We start from the raw sequence: 17186 nt of genomic DNA, 5'->3' as shown, positions 1-17186 counted from the left end.
TTAAGGAAGGATGGTAAATGTGTTGGAAGCATCTCAGGTAAGGTTTCGTAGATTAATACCAAGAATGTGTGGGTTGTTTTCTAAAGCGAGGTTGGATAGGCTTGCATCCACTGGAGTTTAGAAGAGTAAGTGGTGACTTTATTGAAACACATGTGTTTCTGAGGGATCTTGACAGGGTAGATGTAGAGAGGATGTTTCCACTTTTGAGGAAATGTAGAATTAGGGGTCACTGTTTAAAATACGGGTTTGCCCATTTAAACCGGAGATTAGGTGAAATTATTTATCTCACATAATCATGTCATAGAATCATAAAATCATAGAATTCCTACAGTGCAGAAGGAGACCATTCAACCCATCACTTTGGAACACCCTTCCTGAAGAGGTGGTGGAAGCAGAGTCTTTGAATATTTTTAATGCAGATGTGGATAGATTCTTGTTAAGCAAGGGGGTGATAGGTTATTGGGGTCAGCGGGATGCAGATTTCAGTTGAAATGAAATGAAATGAAAATTGCTTATTGTCACAAGTAGGCTTCAAATGAAGTTACTGTGGAAAGCCTCTCGTCGCCACATTCCGGCGCCTGTTCAGGGAGGCTGGTACGGGAATTGAACCGGCGCTGCTTGGCCTCCTTGGTCTGCTTTAAAAGCCAGCTATTTAGCCCTGTGCTAAACCAGACCCTAGTTTACTACGTATCAGATCATCCATGAATGGCAGAGCAGACTCAAGAGGCTCAATGGCCTACTCCTGTTCCTTGTTCTGATGTTAATATGCCTTTTTTCCAATATCAAATTGTCCTTCCTAAGGACATCAGGACCAGAAAGAAATAAAGTCACATCTAAGTATTGTATAACCGTATAATTATAGTCCTAGCTGGTAATGAATTGGCCAAATGGACCTGTTAACATTGACAGCGGCCTCCTCATGCTGAACTTGATGCTTGAGGAAACAGCCAATAATCACTTCCAATTCTTCCTCCTTTCATCTATAATTAACGGCCATTCACGTTAAATTCTTTACCCTTATTTTAAGTATATATGTTTGTAATTTTCCACTTCTGTACATTGACAGATATTTTCCAGACTTGGGACCCCCCCCCATTTATCCATATCAACTTTCGATCTATTTTCCCCTTTTAGTGATTTTGCTACACAATTTGGTGTCATCTGCCAATTTAGTTATTATATTGCCTATGCTCTCTTCTTGATTATAAGGCACATATAATGAACAGAAGGGGTCTGAACAATCGAGCATTTCATTCATTAATTAAGCTCATTGAATGATCCATTAAAAGGCCCCTTTTCATAAGCCTTCTTTAAAATATAATCTTTCTATCTCATTTTCTACACCATGAGGTATTTTATTTTCACTTAATGCCTCATGTGGCACTTTAGGTGGATTGGCCATGATAAATTGCCCTTAGTGTCCGAAATTGCCCTTAGTGTTGGGTGGGGTTACTGGGTTATGGGGATAGGGTGGAGGGGTTGACGTTGGGTAGGGTGCTCTTTCCAAGAGCCGGTGCAGACTTGATGGGCCGAATGGCCTCCTTCTGCACTGTAAATTCTATGATAATCTATGATTATCAAAAGCCGCCTCGAAATGCAAGTAGCTAATATTCACTCAGTCTCCCTAATTCTCCATTCCCACCAACTATTCAAACCATTGGATAGGTTTGATCTCTGCTTTATAAAGCTGTATATATAATTACCTTATAACTTAAGGTTAACTTAAGGTTAAGGGGGGGTTGTTGGGTTACGGGTATAGGGTGGATACGTGGGTTTGAGTGGGGTGATCATTGCTCGGCACAACATCGAGGGCCGAAGGGCCTGTTCTGTGCTGTTATGTTCTATGTTCTATAACTACCCTATCTGCCGAGTGTTTATTTATACCATCTGCAATGATACATTCTGTTCACGTCTCCAGCATAGAGGTACCCCATGCAAAAACTGGATGATTATCAATCAGCAGCCTGCTTAATGCTTTGTCTGATTTTCTCTCCCAGGAATTGACTTTAATGCCTTTTTGAATAATGGACCAAGTGTTCCTGTGACACTAATCCAGCTCTCATCGAACTTTTGCCAATGTATACTAACCTATCACACAAGACTTTTTATGCTGGAGTACTCAAGAGATGGCAATGAACCTGGTCATGTTTCTTTTTCTACCTACCTCCAATGGTTATGGGGCATTGAAGAGGGACAGATGCACTTTAATATTTGGCAAAAAGGCTTTATACGATCAATAATACAAATTAATTCATAATTGTATTTAAAATGATTTGGTTATTTTTCTTTGTAGAGCTTGTAAACCCACAAATCTAACCAATGATGATGTAACTACAATTAACAAGACGACAAATGCTATTGCCACCCCACTGGCAAAAAATGAAGATAGCTATCGGAGTTATGAGAATACCACTGTGTACCTTCTATCCCTTTTCAACTGTATAACAACAGCAATTGTATTCAGCAAAGGAAAGCCATATCGAAAACCAATCTATACTAACTGTAAGGCAGTTTATTATTTCAATTAGCTTCAATGAAATTATTTTCTTTTCTGATTTTCAGCTGAATATAGATGCATGTATGAACTTAATAATTGTTTTGAAGCTATTCTTTAGCATTAAGATATGCATTTTCAGAAATCCAGGATGCAGTATTTGATGTGCCAATTTATTACATTTTATATCCTAAGTGCACTAAATACCACTGAAAATATTAATTACATCTCTCCTTCTGGATCATCACCTTACAGTGGGAACTCTCCTTAGTTGTCCTACCATTTGGCTAGGGAGAGTAGCATTTGCAAATATTTCTATAATAACTCAGAGCAAAGGTGGATTTATTTACATATTTGCAATAGTCTGCAGCATCTCACTCCCAGTACAATCCTAGTTGGGAGGACAAGGCCCTGAGTTGCGCCTGCTTTTATTACCTTGCTCATAACGAGACCCAGGCGGGTGGCCTCCACCACCTACCTGAGGAGTTCGTACTCCATGAGTCCCACGGGGAAATCAATGACAATTCCCATTATTCAGCAACCTCCGCTAGAAGTGTGTGTGTGTGTGTGTGTTTGTGTGGGTGTGGTGACAGGACTGGATTGACCTAATTGATTGGTAGAACACCTACAACGAAAATCCACCATAATGGCACTGCCATTCGAGGGAATAATCAGCATCTGCCTTTCGTTTTCTTGATCCTTATCTGTCCTGGCAAACTGAGGTATTGTCTCATAGGGTGGCGAGGCAAGTAGTTCACTTTTCTTACTATTGTCTTATTCTATACAACCTCTCCTTTGCCAATCACCAAGTAATGGCTACACTTCTCACCATCATCCTCTAGCTTCAGATTCAGTTCCTTACCTCAATCAATAATTTGTTATCAGTTTGTTTTGCCAGCTATGTCTCGTTTGAAAACAAGCCTTGCTCAGGCTTCTGAAATGTTATCCCAATTTGTGACCTTTGAGTCCAAACTTGCTGGCACAAGAAAACATTCCTGCAAATAGGGGCTAACAGCGATAAGGAGCTGAGCTTAAAATGTTGTCTAAACTGCCTCTAAATCCTCAGAATGGCCACTACTACCGGACCCGAGGTAAATTTTGCAGGGCCTCCAAGCTAGGACCATGACAAGAGCTCACCTCCATCTGCCTCCATACAGAATTGGGATCCTTGAGTCACCCCAGTACCGTTTCAATATTAGATGCCCAGTAATAAAATAACAAATTAGGTAACCCTAAGCCATCCGACTGTCTCTCTCTCTCTCTCTTTGAAGAAATGCGCTACGAAACCTTGGGGTCTTGCCCACCCAAATGAAGGAAGATATCACCTGTTGACTCTAGCAAAGACAGATTTGGGGAAAAAAATAGGGATACACTGAAAAAAAAATAAAAACCTCAGGAGGACAATCATTTTAACAGTCTGAATCCTGCCCACCAAGGATAGGGGTAGGTTATCCCATTTCCGAAAGCCAGATTTAAACTCATTCACCACACTCACATAATTTAATTTATGAGATGCGGCCCACTTATGGGTCACCTTGATTCCCAGCTAACTAAAGCTAGATCTGGCAAGACGAAAAGGCAACTTCCCCAGATCAGCTCCCCTAGCTGGGAGATTTACCAGAAAATATTCGTTCTTGGCCAAATTCAACCGCTACCACAAGAAGGAGCAAAAACTCCTTTGTGGCCTCATTATCTTATTTGTGTGGGAGACTGGGTCCGCGATATAAAGAGGCAGATTATCTGAATACCCTGTGATCCTTCCCTCCCCACCTTATCCCATTTCACTCAGTTGAAGATCTTAAAACTAGGCCAGCAGTTTGATTGCCAAAGCAAACTGATGAGACCATCAATTCACGCGACACGTGGTTAGAAGTGAACAGTGGTTTTTTTTTGGTTTTTTAAAAAATAATTTTAATTGGAATTTTTTGAAATATATATATCAACAGAACAATAATAACAATAACAATAATAATAAACACCCCCCGGCACCCGTAACCACGCATATAAAAAACCCCCCCCACCCCCCCCCCAAACCCAATGAACAACAAAATAAGTTAAATTAACAATAATCAAATTAACTTAAACACTATCCCCCCAAACCACCCCCCCCCCCCCCCCCCCTCCCCCCCCCCGGGTTACTGCTGCTGCTGACCTAGTTCCTTATCGTTGAGCCAGAAAATCGAGGAAAGGCTGCCACCTCCTAAAGAACCCTTGTACCGACCCCCTCAGGGTGAATTTGACCCTCTCCAGCTGAATGAATCCTGCCATGTCATTAATCCAGGTCTCCACGCTCGGAGGTCTCGCATCTTTCCACTGCAGCAAGATCCTCCGCCGGGCTACTAGGGACGCAAAGGCCAAAACATCGGCCTCTTTCGCCTCCTGCACTCCCGGCTCCACCCCAACCCCAAATATCACGGGTCCCCAGCCTGGCTTGACCCTGGATCCCACCACGCTCTACACCGTCCTCGCCACCCCCTTCCAGAACTCCTCCAGTGCCGGGCATGCCCAGAACATGCTGGACTCCCTGAACATCTGACACACCTGTCTTCGCCCCCAAAGAACGTACACATCCTAGATCCGGACATGTGGGCCCGGTGCAGCACCTTGAACTGGATGAGACTAAGCCTCGCGCATGAAGAAGAGGAGTTCATCCTCTCCAGGGTGTCCGCCCATGTCCCCTGCTCAAATCTGCTCCCCAGCTCCACCTCCCACTTAGCCTTCAGCTCCTCTACCGACGCCTCCCCCACCTCCTGCATTACCTGGTAGATGTCAGACACCTTCCCATCTCCGACCCACACCCCCGAAAGCACCCTATCCCTTACCCACCGCGGGGGCAGCAAAGGGAACCCCTCCACCTGCCGCCTAGCAAACGCCTTGACCTGAAGGTACCTGAACATATTCCCCGGGGGGAGCTCAAACTTCTCCTCCAGCTCATCCAAGCTCGCAAACCTCCCGTCATTGAACAGGTCTCCCAATTTCCTAATGCCCGCCCTGTGCCACCCCAGGAACCCGCCATCCATGTTCCCTGGGATAAACCGGTGGTTCCCCCACAGCGGGGCCTCCACCGAGCCCCCCACTTCCTCCCTGTGTCGCCTCCACTGCCCCCAAATTTTGAGGGTAGCCGCCACCACCAGGATCGTAGTGTACCTCGTTGGAGGGAGCGGCAGCGGCGCCGTTACCAGTGCCTTCAGGCTCGTGCCTCCACAGGGCGCCATCTCCATCCGTTTCTACGCTGCCCCCTCCCCATCCATTACCCACTTACGTACCATCGAGACGTTAGCCGCCCAATTGTACCCAGAGAGGTTGGGCAGCGCCAGCCCCCTTCTATCCCTGGCCCGCTCCAAAAAGACCCTCCTTACCCTCGGAGTCCCGTGCGCCCAAACAAATCCCAGAATGCTGCTGTTCACCCTCCTAAAAAAGGCCCTCGGAACGAAAATGGGGAGGCACTGAAACAAAAACAAAAACCTCGGGAGCACCGTCATTTTAACGGACTGTATTCTACCCGCCAACGACAACGGCAGCATGTCCCACCTTTTAAATTCCTCCTCCATCTGCTCCACCAACCTAGTAAAATTGAGCTTGTGCAGAGTCCCCCAGCTCCTAGCCACCTGAACCCCCAGGTACCTAAAACTCTTTAGCGGGAGCCTACCAATCCCCTCCTCCTGATCCCCCGGGTGTACGACAAACAGCTCACTCTTGCCCAGGTTCAATTTATAGCCCGAGAAACTCCCGAACTCAGCAAGAATCTCCATCACCTCCAGCATTCCCCCCCACCGAGTCTGCTACATACAGCAGCAAGTCGTCTGCATACTGCGACACTCGGTGCTCCTCCCCACCTCGCACCAAAGCCCTCCACCTCCTCGATTCCCTGAGAGCCATGGCAAGAGGCTCAATAGCCTACGCAAAAAGCAAGGGGGACAGTGGGCACCCCTGCCTCGTCCCACCGTGGAGCCTGAAGTACTCGGACTTCCTCCCATTTGTCGCTACACTCGCCATCGGGGCCTCGTACAGCAAACTCACCCATTTAATAAACCTCACTCCAAACCCGAACCTCTCCAACACCTCCCACAAGTACCCCCACTCAACCCTGTCAAAGGCCTTCTCCGCATCCAATGCCACCACAATCTCCGCCTCTCCTTCTGCTGCCGGCATCATTATCACATTTAGCAGCCTTCGCACGTTAGTGTTCAGCTGCCTCCCCTTCACAAAACCCGTCTGATCTTCATGTACCACCCCCGGCACCCAGTCCTCTATTCTAGTGGCCAAGATCTTCGCCAGCAACTTGGCGTCCACATTCAGCAGTGAAATTGGCCTGTATGATCCGCACTGCAAGGGGTCCTTATCACACTTCAGGATCAGGGAAATCAGCACCCGAGACATCGTCGGGGGCAAAACACCCCTCTCCCATGCCTCATTGAAGGTCCTAACCAACAGGGGGCCCAGCAGGTCCGCGTATTTCTTATAAAATTCAACCGGGAACCCATCTGGTCCCGGCGCCTTCCCCGACTGCATGTGGCCAATCCCTCTGACCAGCTCCTCCAACTCGATCGGTGCCCCAGTCCCTCCACCTGCTCCTCCTGCACCCTTGGAAATCGCAGCCTGTCCAAAAAACTCTCCATTCCCCCTCCCACCGCCAGCGGCTCCGACCGGTACACTTCCCTATAAAAGTCCCTAAAGACCTCATTGACCTCTGCCCCCTGCCGCACCACATTCCCACCCCTATCCTTCACTCCACCAATCTCCCTAGCCGCATCCCGCGTGAACAGTGGTTTTAATCGTCTTATAACAGAGCCTGCCTGTGACGAGATGAACTGCAGATGAACTGGCAGGCAGGGTCACAACATCAACCTTTATACTTCCAGTTAAGGGGCGGAGCCAAGGGTGGAGCCCAGTACAAGCTCCTCATCGCCCCCTATGGGGAGAGCTGCGCAACTACACGTGATCTAATACGAGGTACAGGCTCAACACATGTTGTACAATACAGTGTGGATTATTAGTATTTATAATTCACCACACAAACAAAAGCGGAGACAATGGATATCCCTGCCTCCGACCCCTATTCAACTGAAAGTAACCCGAGCTCAATGCATTTGTGCAACGCTTACAGTGGATTCCTTGACAGAAGACAAATGCATGATATAAACTTTGGCCCAAAATCAAACCTCCAAAAAATCTCAAATACATACCAACTACTCAACAATAACAAATGCTTTTTCAACATCCATTGAGGCAATCACCTCCGGTTTGGGCACTGGAGAGGGGGATAGAACAACATTTAATAATCAGTGCATATTGACCGACAGCTGCTGACCCCTGACAAAACCTGTTTGTTCTTTCGAGATCACCCTGGAAGGCAGGGCTCCAACTGCATTGCGTACACTTTAGCCAACAATTTATCATCCAGATGCAACAAGATAGGCTGAAAAGACCCACATTCTGTAGAGTCCTTGGGCTGGATTCTCTGCCACGCCACATTTCAGCCCCGACCCGCTGTCGGGATTCTCCATTACACCGGCTGGTCAATGGGGTTTCCCATTGTAGAGCAGCCCCAAGGCGTCGGGAAACACCCACGCGCTGGCGAAACGGAGAATTCCGCCGGCAGAGATCGCACCCCTTATCCTTCTTCAAAATCAGGGAAACCTAGGCCAGCACCAGTGTAATTGGCAATACAACCTGGGACAAAGGCTTATTAAACAGGTTCAAAATCAATGGGAACAACTGCCCCACAAATTTCTGACAGAACTTGATGGAGAATCCATCCGGGACTGGGGCTTTACCCGACTGCATTAAGCCAATACATTTCATAATCTCCTCAGGATCCAACAGGATTCCAACTCCTCCCTTCTCTCCCTCTCTACCACTGGGAAAGACAAGCCCTCCAGAAACTGTATCATGGGCAAACTCTCCTCCAGGTGTCCCGATCTATAATGGCTTTGATAAAAAGGCTTCAAATGCAGCATTAACCTTCGATGGGGCAGAAACCAACCTGCAACCTGGGTCTCTTACCTGCACAATCGCCCAGGAGACCCAGCTGGTGTTCAAAAAGTCGACTGGCTTTCTTCCCGTGTTCATAGAATCTGCCCCTCGAGCATTGCAGCTGGCTCACGGCCTTACCTGTTGAGAGTAACTCAAATTGCATCTGCAACTTTTTCCTAGTTGCCAGAAACTCCTGTGTAGGGACAAGCGAGAACTGGTGGTCCATCTCAACGATGGAATCCACCAGCCTCTGCTGCTCACCCTTCCAATCCTTTCCTTTTCTTGGAGGAAATTATCTCCTCCCTAATGACTGCTTTAAGGGCCTCCCACTGCGTAGAAGGTGAGATAGACTCACTCTTATAAAACGTAATGTACTCCCCAATGGCGGACGATGTGCACTTACAGAATCTTTTCTCAGCCAACAACTCCGTGCCCAATCTCCACTGCGAGCATTGAAAGGGACCCGGCTCTAACACCAGATCCACGATATGTGAGGTGTGATCTGAGGTAACAATTGCCGAGTGGGTAGGTCTCACCCCCAGGAAGGTGGGACCTTCCCACCACAAAAAAGTAAATCCGAGAATAAACCTGATGGACATGTGAGAAAAAAGAAAAATCCTTATCATTCGAATGCAAAATCTGCCACGAGTCTGCCCCCATCCCCCCATCGGCTCCAAAATAATGCTTTGCCACCCCGATGGAATCAGAGATTTAGGTCTAGATCGGTCCAATCGAGTGTATAGAATGCAATTTAAGTCCTCCTCCTCCCCCCCCCCCCCCCCAACCCGCAAATTAGCTGTTGCGAGTCCACATCAGGAATAGAAGATAATAGCCTGTTAATTAAAGCTGTACTATCCCAATTTGGAGAATATAGATTAACTAGAACCACCAAGATGCACACCACTGATGTTTGATCGAAACCTGAGTGAAAAGCCTGTCCCACCCATCCCTTCCATAACCTTGTCTGGGTTCCATAACCTTGTCCCGCAAATGGGTCTCCTGCAGAAATACCTCATCAGCATTCAAACTTTTCAGGTGAGCAAATATCCTTAACCCTTTTACTGGGCTGTTAACCCCCCAAAGAACAAGTTGTAGTCACCACCATAAAACTACCACTACCCTCGAACCCCTCCCCCACCTCCCGTCTCCCACCCAAGTAAACAATCAAACAACCAAAAGGCAAATAAAAACTTTTATCCTCTACCCAACTACCCCTAACGCTAGACAAAGCAAAAATCCTACACTCATTATCTAAAACTACAATAAAATAATGAGCTACAGTTACCCCTACCACTTCACACCGTTTAGATAATTCTTCAGCTAACAGGGCAGCCCCCACCGAGAGTAAAGACAAATAAATAGCCATAAGAACGAACCCCCCACCCACATCCAATTTTAATAATCAAAGAAAAAACCCCATCCCATGCGACCAATAACATACAGTAATGCGCAGTAACCAATATCGCGCAGTATACGGAACAAGGTAAATGAACTTGTTGCGCACATTGAAATTGGCCGGTACGATGTTATGGTCATCACATAGATGCAAGGGGATCAGGGCTGGGATCTAAATATCCAAGGATATATGTCATATCAAAATGGGCAAAGGGGGCATGGTTGCATTGTTAGTAAGGCATGAAGTTAAATTGATAGCAAGGAGCGATATAGGATCAGAAGGCATAGAATCTCGGTGGGTAGACTTGAGGAATCGCAAAGGTAAAAAGACCCTGATGGAGTTATGTACAGGCCCCTAGCAGTAGTCAGCAGAAAATAAATCAGGAGATAGAAAAGGCATGTAAAATAGGCAATATTACAATAATCATGGGGGACTTCAATATGGAGGTGGACTGGGAAAATCAGGTTGGTAGTGGATCCCAACCAAGAAAGGGAATTTGTGGAATGTCTAAGAGATGTTTTTTTGGAACAGCTTGTGACAGAGCCTTCTAGGGAACAGGCAATTCTGGATTTGGTGATGTGTAATGAGGCAGATTTGATTAGGGAACTTAAGGTGAAGGAACCCTTTGGGAGCAGTGACCACAATATGATAGAATTTACCCTGCAGTTTGAGAGGGAGAAGCTGCAATCAGATGTAACGGTATTACAATTAAATAAGAGTAACTGGAAAGACATGAGTGAGGAGCTGGCCAGAGTTGATTGGGAAAGGAGCCGAGCAAGGAAGACAGTGGAACAGCAATGGCAGGAGTTTTCGGGGGTTATTAGGGGCACAACCGAAATTCATCCCAAGGAGGAGGAAACATGCTAAGGGGAGGACAAGGCATCCATGGCTGAACAGGGATGTTAAGGACAGCATAAAAGCTAAAGAAAAAGCATAAAAAGTGGTGAGGATTAGTTGGAAACCAGAGGATTGGGAAGCCTTTAAAAGTGAGCAGAGGATTACTAAAAAAGCAATAAGGGGGGAGAAGATGAAGTATGAGTGCAAGCTAGCAAGTAATATAAAGGAAGATAGGAAGAGATTTTCTCAATATTTAAAAGGTAAGAGAGAGGCAAAGATAGACATTGGACCACTAGAAAATGTAGCTCGAGATGTAATAATAGGAAACAAAGAAATGGCGGATGAACTGAATTAGTTACTTTGCATCAGTCTTCACGGTGGAAGACACCAGTGGGATGCCAGAGCTCCAGGAGAACCAGGGGGCAGAGGTGAGTTCAGTGACCATTACTAAGGAGAGGTTCTACGGAAACTGAAAGGTCTGAAGATGGATAAGTCAGAAGGACCAGATGGACTACTCCACAGTCCGAAAAAAGATAGCTGAGGAAATTGTTGAGGCATTAGTGATGATCTTTCAGGAATCACTGGAGGCAGAGTCCCAGAGGACTGGAAAGTGGCTAATGTAACATCACTGTTTAAGAAGGGAGGGAGGCAGAAGATAGGAAATTATAGGCCGGTTAGCCTGACTTCGGTCATTGGTAAGATTTTAGAGTCTGTTACTAAAGATGAGATCGCAAAGTACTTGGAAGTGCATGGTAAAATCGGACTGAGTCAGCATGGCTTTGTCAAAGGGAGGTCATGTCTGACAAATCTGTTAGAGTTCTTTGAGGAGGTAACAAGCAAGTTAGACAAAGGAGAACAAGTGGACGTGATTTATTTCAATTTGCAGAAGGCCTTTGACAAGGTGCCACATAGGAGACTGTTAAACAAGTTAAGAGATCATGGTGTTGAGGGTAAGATCCTGGCATGGATAGAGGATTGGCTGACTGGCAGAAGGCAGAGAGTGGGGATAAAGGGATCTTTTTCAGGATGGCAGCTGGTGACTAGTGGTGTGCCTCAGGGGTCTGTGCTGGGACCACAACTTTTTACAATATACATTAATGATCTGAAAGAAGGTACTGAAGGCACTGTTGCTAAGTTTGCAGATGATACAAAGATCTGTAAAGGGACAGATAGTATTGAGGAAGCAAGGGGGCTGCAGAAGGACTGGGACAAGCTAAGAGAGTGGGCAATGAAGTGGCAAATGAAATACAATGTGGAAAAGTGTGGGATGCACTTTGGAAGGAGGAATTTAGGCACAGACTATTTTCTAAATGGGGAAATGCGTCGGAAAGCAGAAGCACAAAGGGACTTGGGAGACCTTGTTCACAATTCTCTTAAAGTTAATGTGCAGGTTCAGTCGGCGTTAAGAAGGCAAATGCAATGTTAGCATTCATGTCAAGAGGGCTAGAATACAAGACCAGGGATGTATTTCTGAGGCTTTATAAGGCTCTGGTCAGACCGCATTTAGAGTATTGTGAGCAGTATTGGGCCCCATATCTAAGGAAGGATGTGCTGGCCTTGGAAAGGGTCCAGAGGAGGTTCACAAGAATGATCCCTGGAATGAAGAACTTGTCGTGTGAGGAATGTTTGAGGACTCTGAGTCGGTACTCACTGGAGTTTAGAAGGATGAGAGGGAATCTTGTTGAAACTTACAAGATACTGCGAGGCCTGGATAGAGTGGACGTGGAGAGAATGTTTCCACTTGTAGGAAAAACTAGAAGCAGAGGACACCATTTCAGACTAAAGGGACAATCCTTTAAAACAGAGATGAGGAGGAATTTCTTCAGCCAGAGGGTGGTGAATCTGTGGAACTCTTTGCCGCAGAAGGCTATGGAGGCCAATTCACTGAGTGTCTTTAAGACAGAGATAGATAGGTTCTTGATTAATATGGGAATCAGGGGTTATGGGGAGAGGGCAGGAGAATGGGGATGAAAAATATCAGCCGTGATTGAATGCAGGAGCAGACTCGATGGGCCGAGTGGTCTAATTCTGATCAGGGGCGGGATTCTCAGACCCCCTGCCAGGTCGGAGAATCGCCGGGGGCAAGCATGAATCCCACCCCCGCCGTCTCCCGATGTCTCCAGCACCAGAGATTCGGGGGGGGGGGGGGGGGGGGGGGGAATTGCGCCGCGCCTGTCAACGGGCCTCCCCCCAGCAATTCTCCGGCCCACGATGGGCTGAAGTGCCGCCGCTGTCATGCCAGTCCCGTCAGCGTGAATCAAACCACCTACCTTACCGCGGGACCAGGCTGCATGGGTGGGCTCCGGGGTCGCAGGGCGTACTAGCCCCGGGGGGTGCCCCCACGGTGGTCTGGCCCGCGATCGTGGCCCACTAATCGGTGGGCGGGCCTGTGCCATGGAGGCACTCTTTTCCTTCCGCGTTGGCTATAGTCTTCACAATGGTGGAGGCGGAAGTGACCCCCTCCCCTGCGCATGCGCGGGGATGACGTCAGCAGCCGCTGACGCTCCGGTGCATGTGTGGACTTCTGCCGGCCGGCGGTCCCTTCCGCCTCAGCTGGCATGGTGCCAAAGGTCGTTCCTGCCAGCTGGCGAGGCGCCAACCACTCCAGCACGGGCCTAGCCCCTCAATGTTAGGGCTTGGCCCCTAAAGGTGCGGAGACCTCCACACCTTTGGGGCGGCCTGAAGCCGGAGTGGTTCACACCACTCCATCCCGCCGGGACCCCCTGCCCCGCTGGGTAGGGGAGAATCCTGCCCCCTTTGTCTTAAGGTCTTATGGTCATACAAACCTGCACAAGAAACCCCAACAAATCCTCATAATTACATGCCCTCCCCAAAAATACAAAGCCTCGTGAAAATTACAATTAACTCACCCCAGATCATGCTTTCTGATCATATCATCTGCCTCCTCTGGTGCATTGAAATATTAGTCCCTCGAATCCTCAGTGACTCAGAGGCTGATGCAGCGTGTACCACCCCATATCGAACTTTATACAACGCAGCCTTGGCATTGTTAAACGCCGCCAGTCTTTTCGCCAGTTCCACGCCGATGCCTTGATAGAGCCTGATGGCGTGGCCTTCCCCTTGTAGTCTCATAGAGTTTACAGTGCAGAAGGAGGTAATTCAGCCCATCGAGTCTGCACTGGCCCTTGGAAAGAGAACTCTATTTAAGCCTACGCCTCCACCCTATCCCTGTAACCCAGTAATCTCACCTAACCTTTTGGACATTAAGGGGCAATTTAGCATGGCCAATCCACCTAACCTGCACATATTTAGACGTGGGACGAAGCCGGAGCACCCGGAGGAAACCCACGCAGACACAGGTTGAAAGTGCAAACTCCCCACAGACAGTCACCCGAGGCCTGAATTGAATCCAGGTCTCTGGCACTGTGGGGCAGCAGTGCTAACCACTGTGCCACCATGCCGCCCAGCTCAGGACTCGTTCCTTCTTCCGAAAACTATGGAACCTCATGATGATTGCCCGTGGTGGCTCGCCGGAATGGGGCTTCTGCCTGAGTGACCAGTGAACTCGATCCAGCTCGACAGCGGACCCCAATCCACCCTCCCCACCATCTTCCCAAACATCTTCGAGATGTAATCGGCCTACCATTCCCTCTAGAAATCGCTTGATTCTGGCATGGATTCTCTGCCGCCCAGCGTCGCTAGCGGGGTTCCTGATGCGGTGGAGAATTTGGCAACAGGTGTCAAAACGGGATTGGTGCCAGGTGCCGATTGGTTAGCGATACTCTCCCCCCTTGCTAGCGATGGAATAGATGTTCTTGCCCCCGCGCCATTAAGTCCCATTTGCATCCACTTAGCGGGCCGGGCACCAAATTCTCCGGGCCGTCATGATTCTCTGGTCCTCCAGGCTGGCAATCATGTGGACGCGGATTACAACAGGCCCTGATGTGATGGACCTCACCGTGGACCAAAGGGGTAACCCCCAAAATCCACCGAGCACCACCCTCCCCCACCTTCTACAATTCCAGACATGCCCTCCCCAACTTCACCAGACCACCCCTATTAGCGACCCACACAAGACCTCCTAAATAAAGAGACCCCCCCCCCCCAGAGATACCGTAACTAAAGAGCCCCATCCCCTCCCAGAAAAGAGACCCCTGACTGGAAGCTAGTGAGCAATCCAGTCAGCGGCAGTGAAAAGAACTACTGCCACTGACTCACCTGGGCATACACCTGCTGGTTCAAACAGAGGACCATGTGTCTATTCCTGGAAAGAAAAAGCATTGGCCTGTGTTCAAACCCCTCATATCCTTTAGCTGCAAACCATTAATTAATTTCTCCTAGTAGGCTGTGATTGACAACTTCCACAAACACAGGTGTCAACCTTTCTTCAGTCATCTTCTTTAAACTCTAAGTCCTGTAACCCCAATGTTTACAAACATCAACCACATCAAAGAGAGTTAAGTGCTGTCAATTTTCAGTGCAACACTTTAAAATCACTTAAGCGTTAAGGGGGAATGATTGGAATCCCACCAGGTGTACGTCTATCTTCACTGCCCCTGTCTGGGCTTCTCTCTAGCTTCCAGACAGGGGTCTCTCTTTTCTGGGCAGGGTGAGGGGGGTTCTGTGTGTGTGTGTGGGGAGGGGGGGTTGTTCTTTTAGTTAAGGAGTCTCTGTGGGTCACTTTAGTCAGGGGGAGTCTCTGGGGGATCCCTTTAGTCAGGAGCCTCTGGGGGGAGGCCCTTTAGTTAGGGGGAGTCTCTGGGGGATCCCTTTAGTCAGGAGTCTCTTGGGGGGGGGGGTTCCCTTTAGTTAGGGGGTCTCTGGAGGTTCTTTTTAGATCAGGGATCTCAGGAGGTTCCACTATTAAAGGGGCTCTGGGGGCCACTATTTAGTGGGTCATTGGGGGAGTCCCCCTATTCAGGACATCTTTGGTGGGGTGCCGTATTTAGGGGGCTTGTGGAGGGGGGTCTCCCTATTCAGGGGATCTCTGGGAGAGTCAGGTCATCCCCATACTGGGAGAAACGGGGACACAGTAAATGTGGGCATGGGGGGACTGTTCCGTGATGCGGGGGGGGCTGCTTTGTGATGAAGGTGGGTGGCCAGCCGTGGGACCTTGCCGTGGGCTGATCGCTCAAAATGGAGACCCAATAGCTGGATTTTCTCAGGAATTCCTCGTATTCCTCGCCATGTATTATTTTGCATGTTTAGCAATACTGAATCACTTCATGATTTGCGCTCCCAACAGCACAGCTCAGTTCCAATTCACATCCAGCGGGAAAAAATGTCTCCTGGAGCGAATCTTCAGATCATCCACCTGACCCTCAGTGCTTTATTACATTGGCTATTATTACCATCTCAGCTTCCAAAGAGACAATGTGATTGCACTGCCTTGGGAGAGCAGCCTATACATCCTATAATTATGGACCATGCATATTTATCATCTCATCAGTCTTCGCTAATGACGACTGATTGGGAGCTAGGGCCTCCTCTATTGATTTGTGGAGGTCCTCAGAGACAGCTTGACGCTGTTTGTGAAATTTCACTGCCAAGATGCCTGGAAGCATCTGGGCTGTCAATGGAGTGGCCAGAGACGTGGTAGTGGCCTCTGCCATTTTCACAGCAGAGCCTTGAGAAGCTTCTGAAACCATCAACAAATCTTTATTTGCTGGCTTCCTTGTCCTGGATTTTCTGGACATTCATCTTATGTGGGAACCTTATCCCATCGAATTAGTGAAGTTTTAACCAAAAAACCTTCAAAAGTTGGGCAAAAAGGGCCAAAAATAAGGTACCCTGGTGGGAGCCACATCATGTGCGACTACTCCACACATGCCACCATCAGAGGTCTGGTTAGGAGTTTTATCAGATTCTATTTCAGTCTAATCTGATGATGCCACCAACTTAGTGAACACAGATTGGCTGTTTTATGATGGTGATAGGATCTTATCTCATTGCTCAGTTGCTTCTGTATTCCTCATTTGAACCATTATCTCCAGATTGCACAAAGAACAAGGATTGCTGGACATGTATGTGGTCATTTGCCAATTATAAGGAATTAAAGGGGCTTGTTTTCCATTCCTGATGAGGAGTGCTCTTCGCAGAAGATGCACCATGGTGACACAGGCTTCGATTTTCAGTGTACCTGCGATGTACCATGATGTGATTTTGACAGATGCCGCTCTCTGCTGGGAGCGTTGAATTAGCCCTGACAATAAATTAGCTCATTGATGCTGGAAATTCTGTAGTAAGATTGGATAATGCTGGATACAAATTGCTGGTTAATCTATGTCGGAAATAGGGAAGAAGGTTGTTAGTTCCCTGGCTTTTTCATTTATTGCCTATCCTTCTCTCTTTGATTCCAGATATTTTTATGATTGTCCTTTTGGCTCAGGTTGGAACGTGTCTGTATTTCCTTTTCGGTGAACAGGATGCTTTATACAATGCACTGGATGTAAGTATGTGAAGCCATAAGATGTAACATTCAACTTAGCAGGAATGGAAAATAAATGGTTGCCGAATAGCCTG

The 17186-nt window shown here is 47.7% G+C and overlaps 1 protein-coding gene across 3 annotated transcripts in view; it reads left to right on the top strand.

The window, feature by feature from the left end:
- LOC119976236 (probable cation-transporting ATPase 13A4) overlaps positions 1 to 17186 on the top strand; it is a 171330-nt gene that overhangs the window by 146933 nt on the left and 7211 nt on the right. For all 3 annotated transcript variants that reach the window (XM_038816583.1, XM_038816582.1, XM_038816581.1), the window contains 2 exons: positions 2294 to 2502; positions 17024 to 17112. In XM_038816583.1, coding sequence (XP_038672511.1) covers positions 2294 to 2502; positions 17024 to 17112 — 298 coding nt within the window. The remainder of the gene's footprint in view (positions 1 to 2293; positions 2503 to 17023; positions 17113 to 17186) is intronic.

The sequence above is a fragment of the Scyliorhinus canicula genome, chromosome 13 (assembly GCF_902713615.1).
Source record: "Scyliorhinus canicula chromosome 13, sScyCan1.1, whole genome shotgun sequence".
NCBI lineage: Eukaryota > Metazoa > Chordata > Chondrichthyes > Carcharhiniformes > Scyliorhinidae > Scyliorhinus > Scyliorhinus canicula.
The sequence above is the reverse complement of the archived record's forward strand: the minus strand, read 5'-3'. Positions and strand labels throughout refer to the sequence as shown.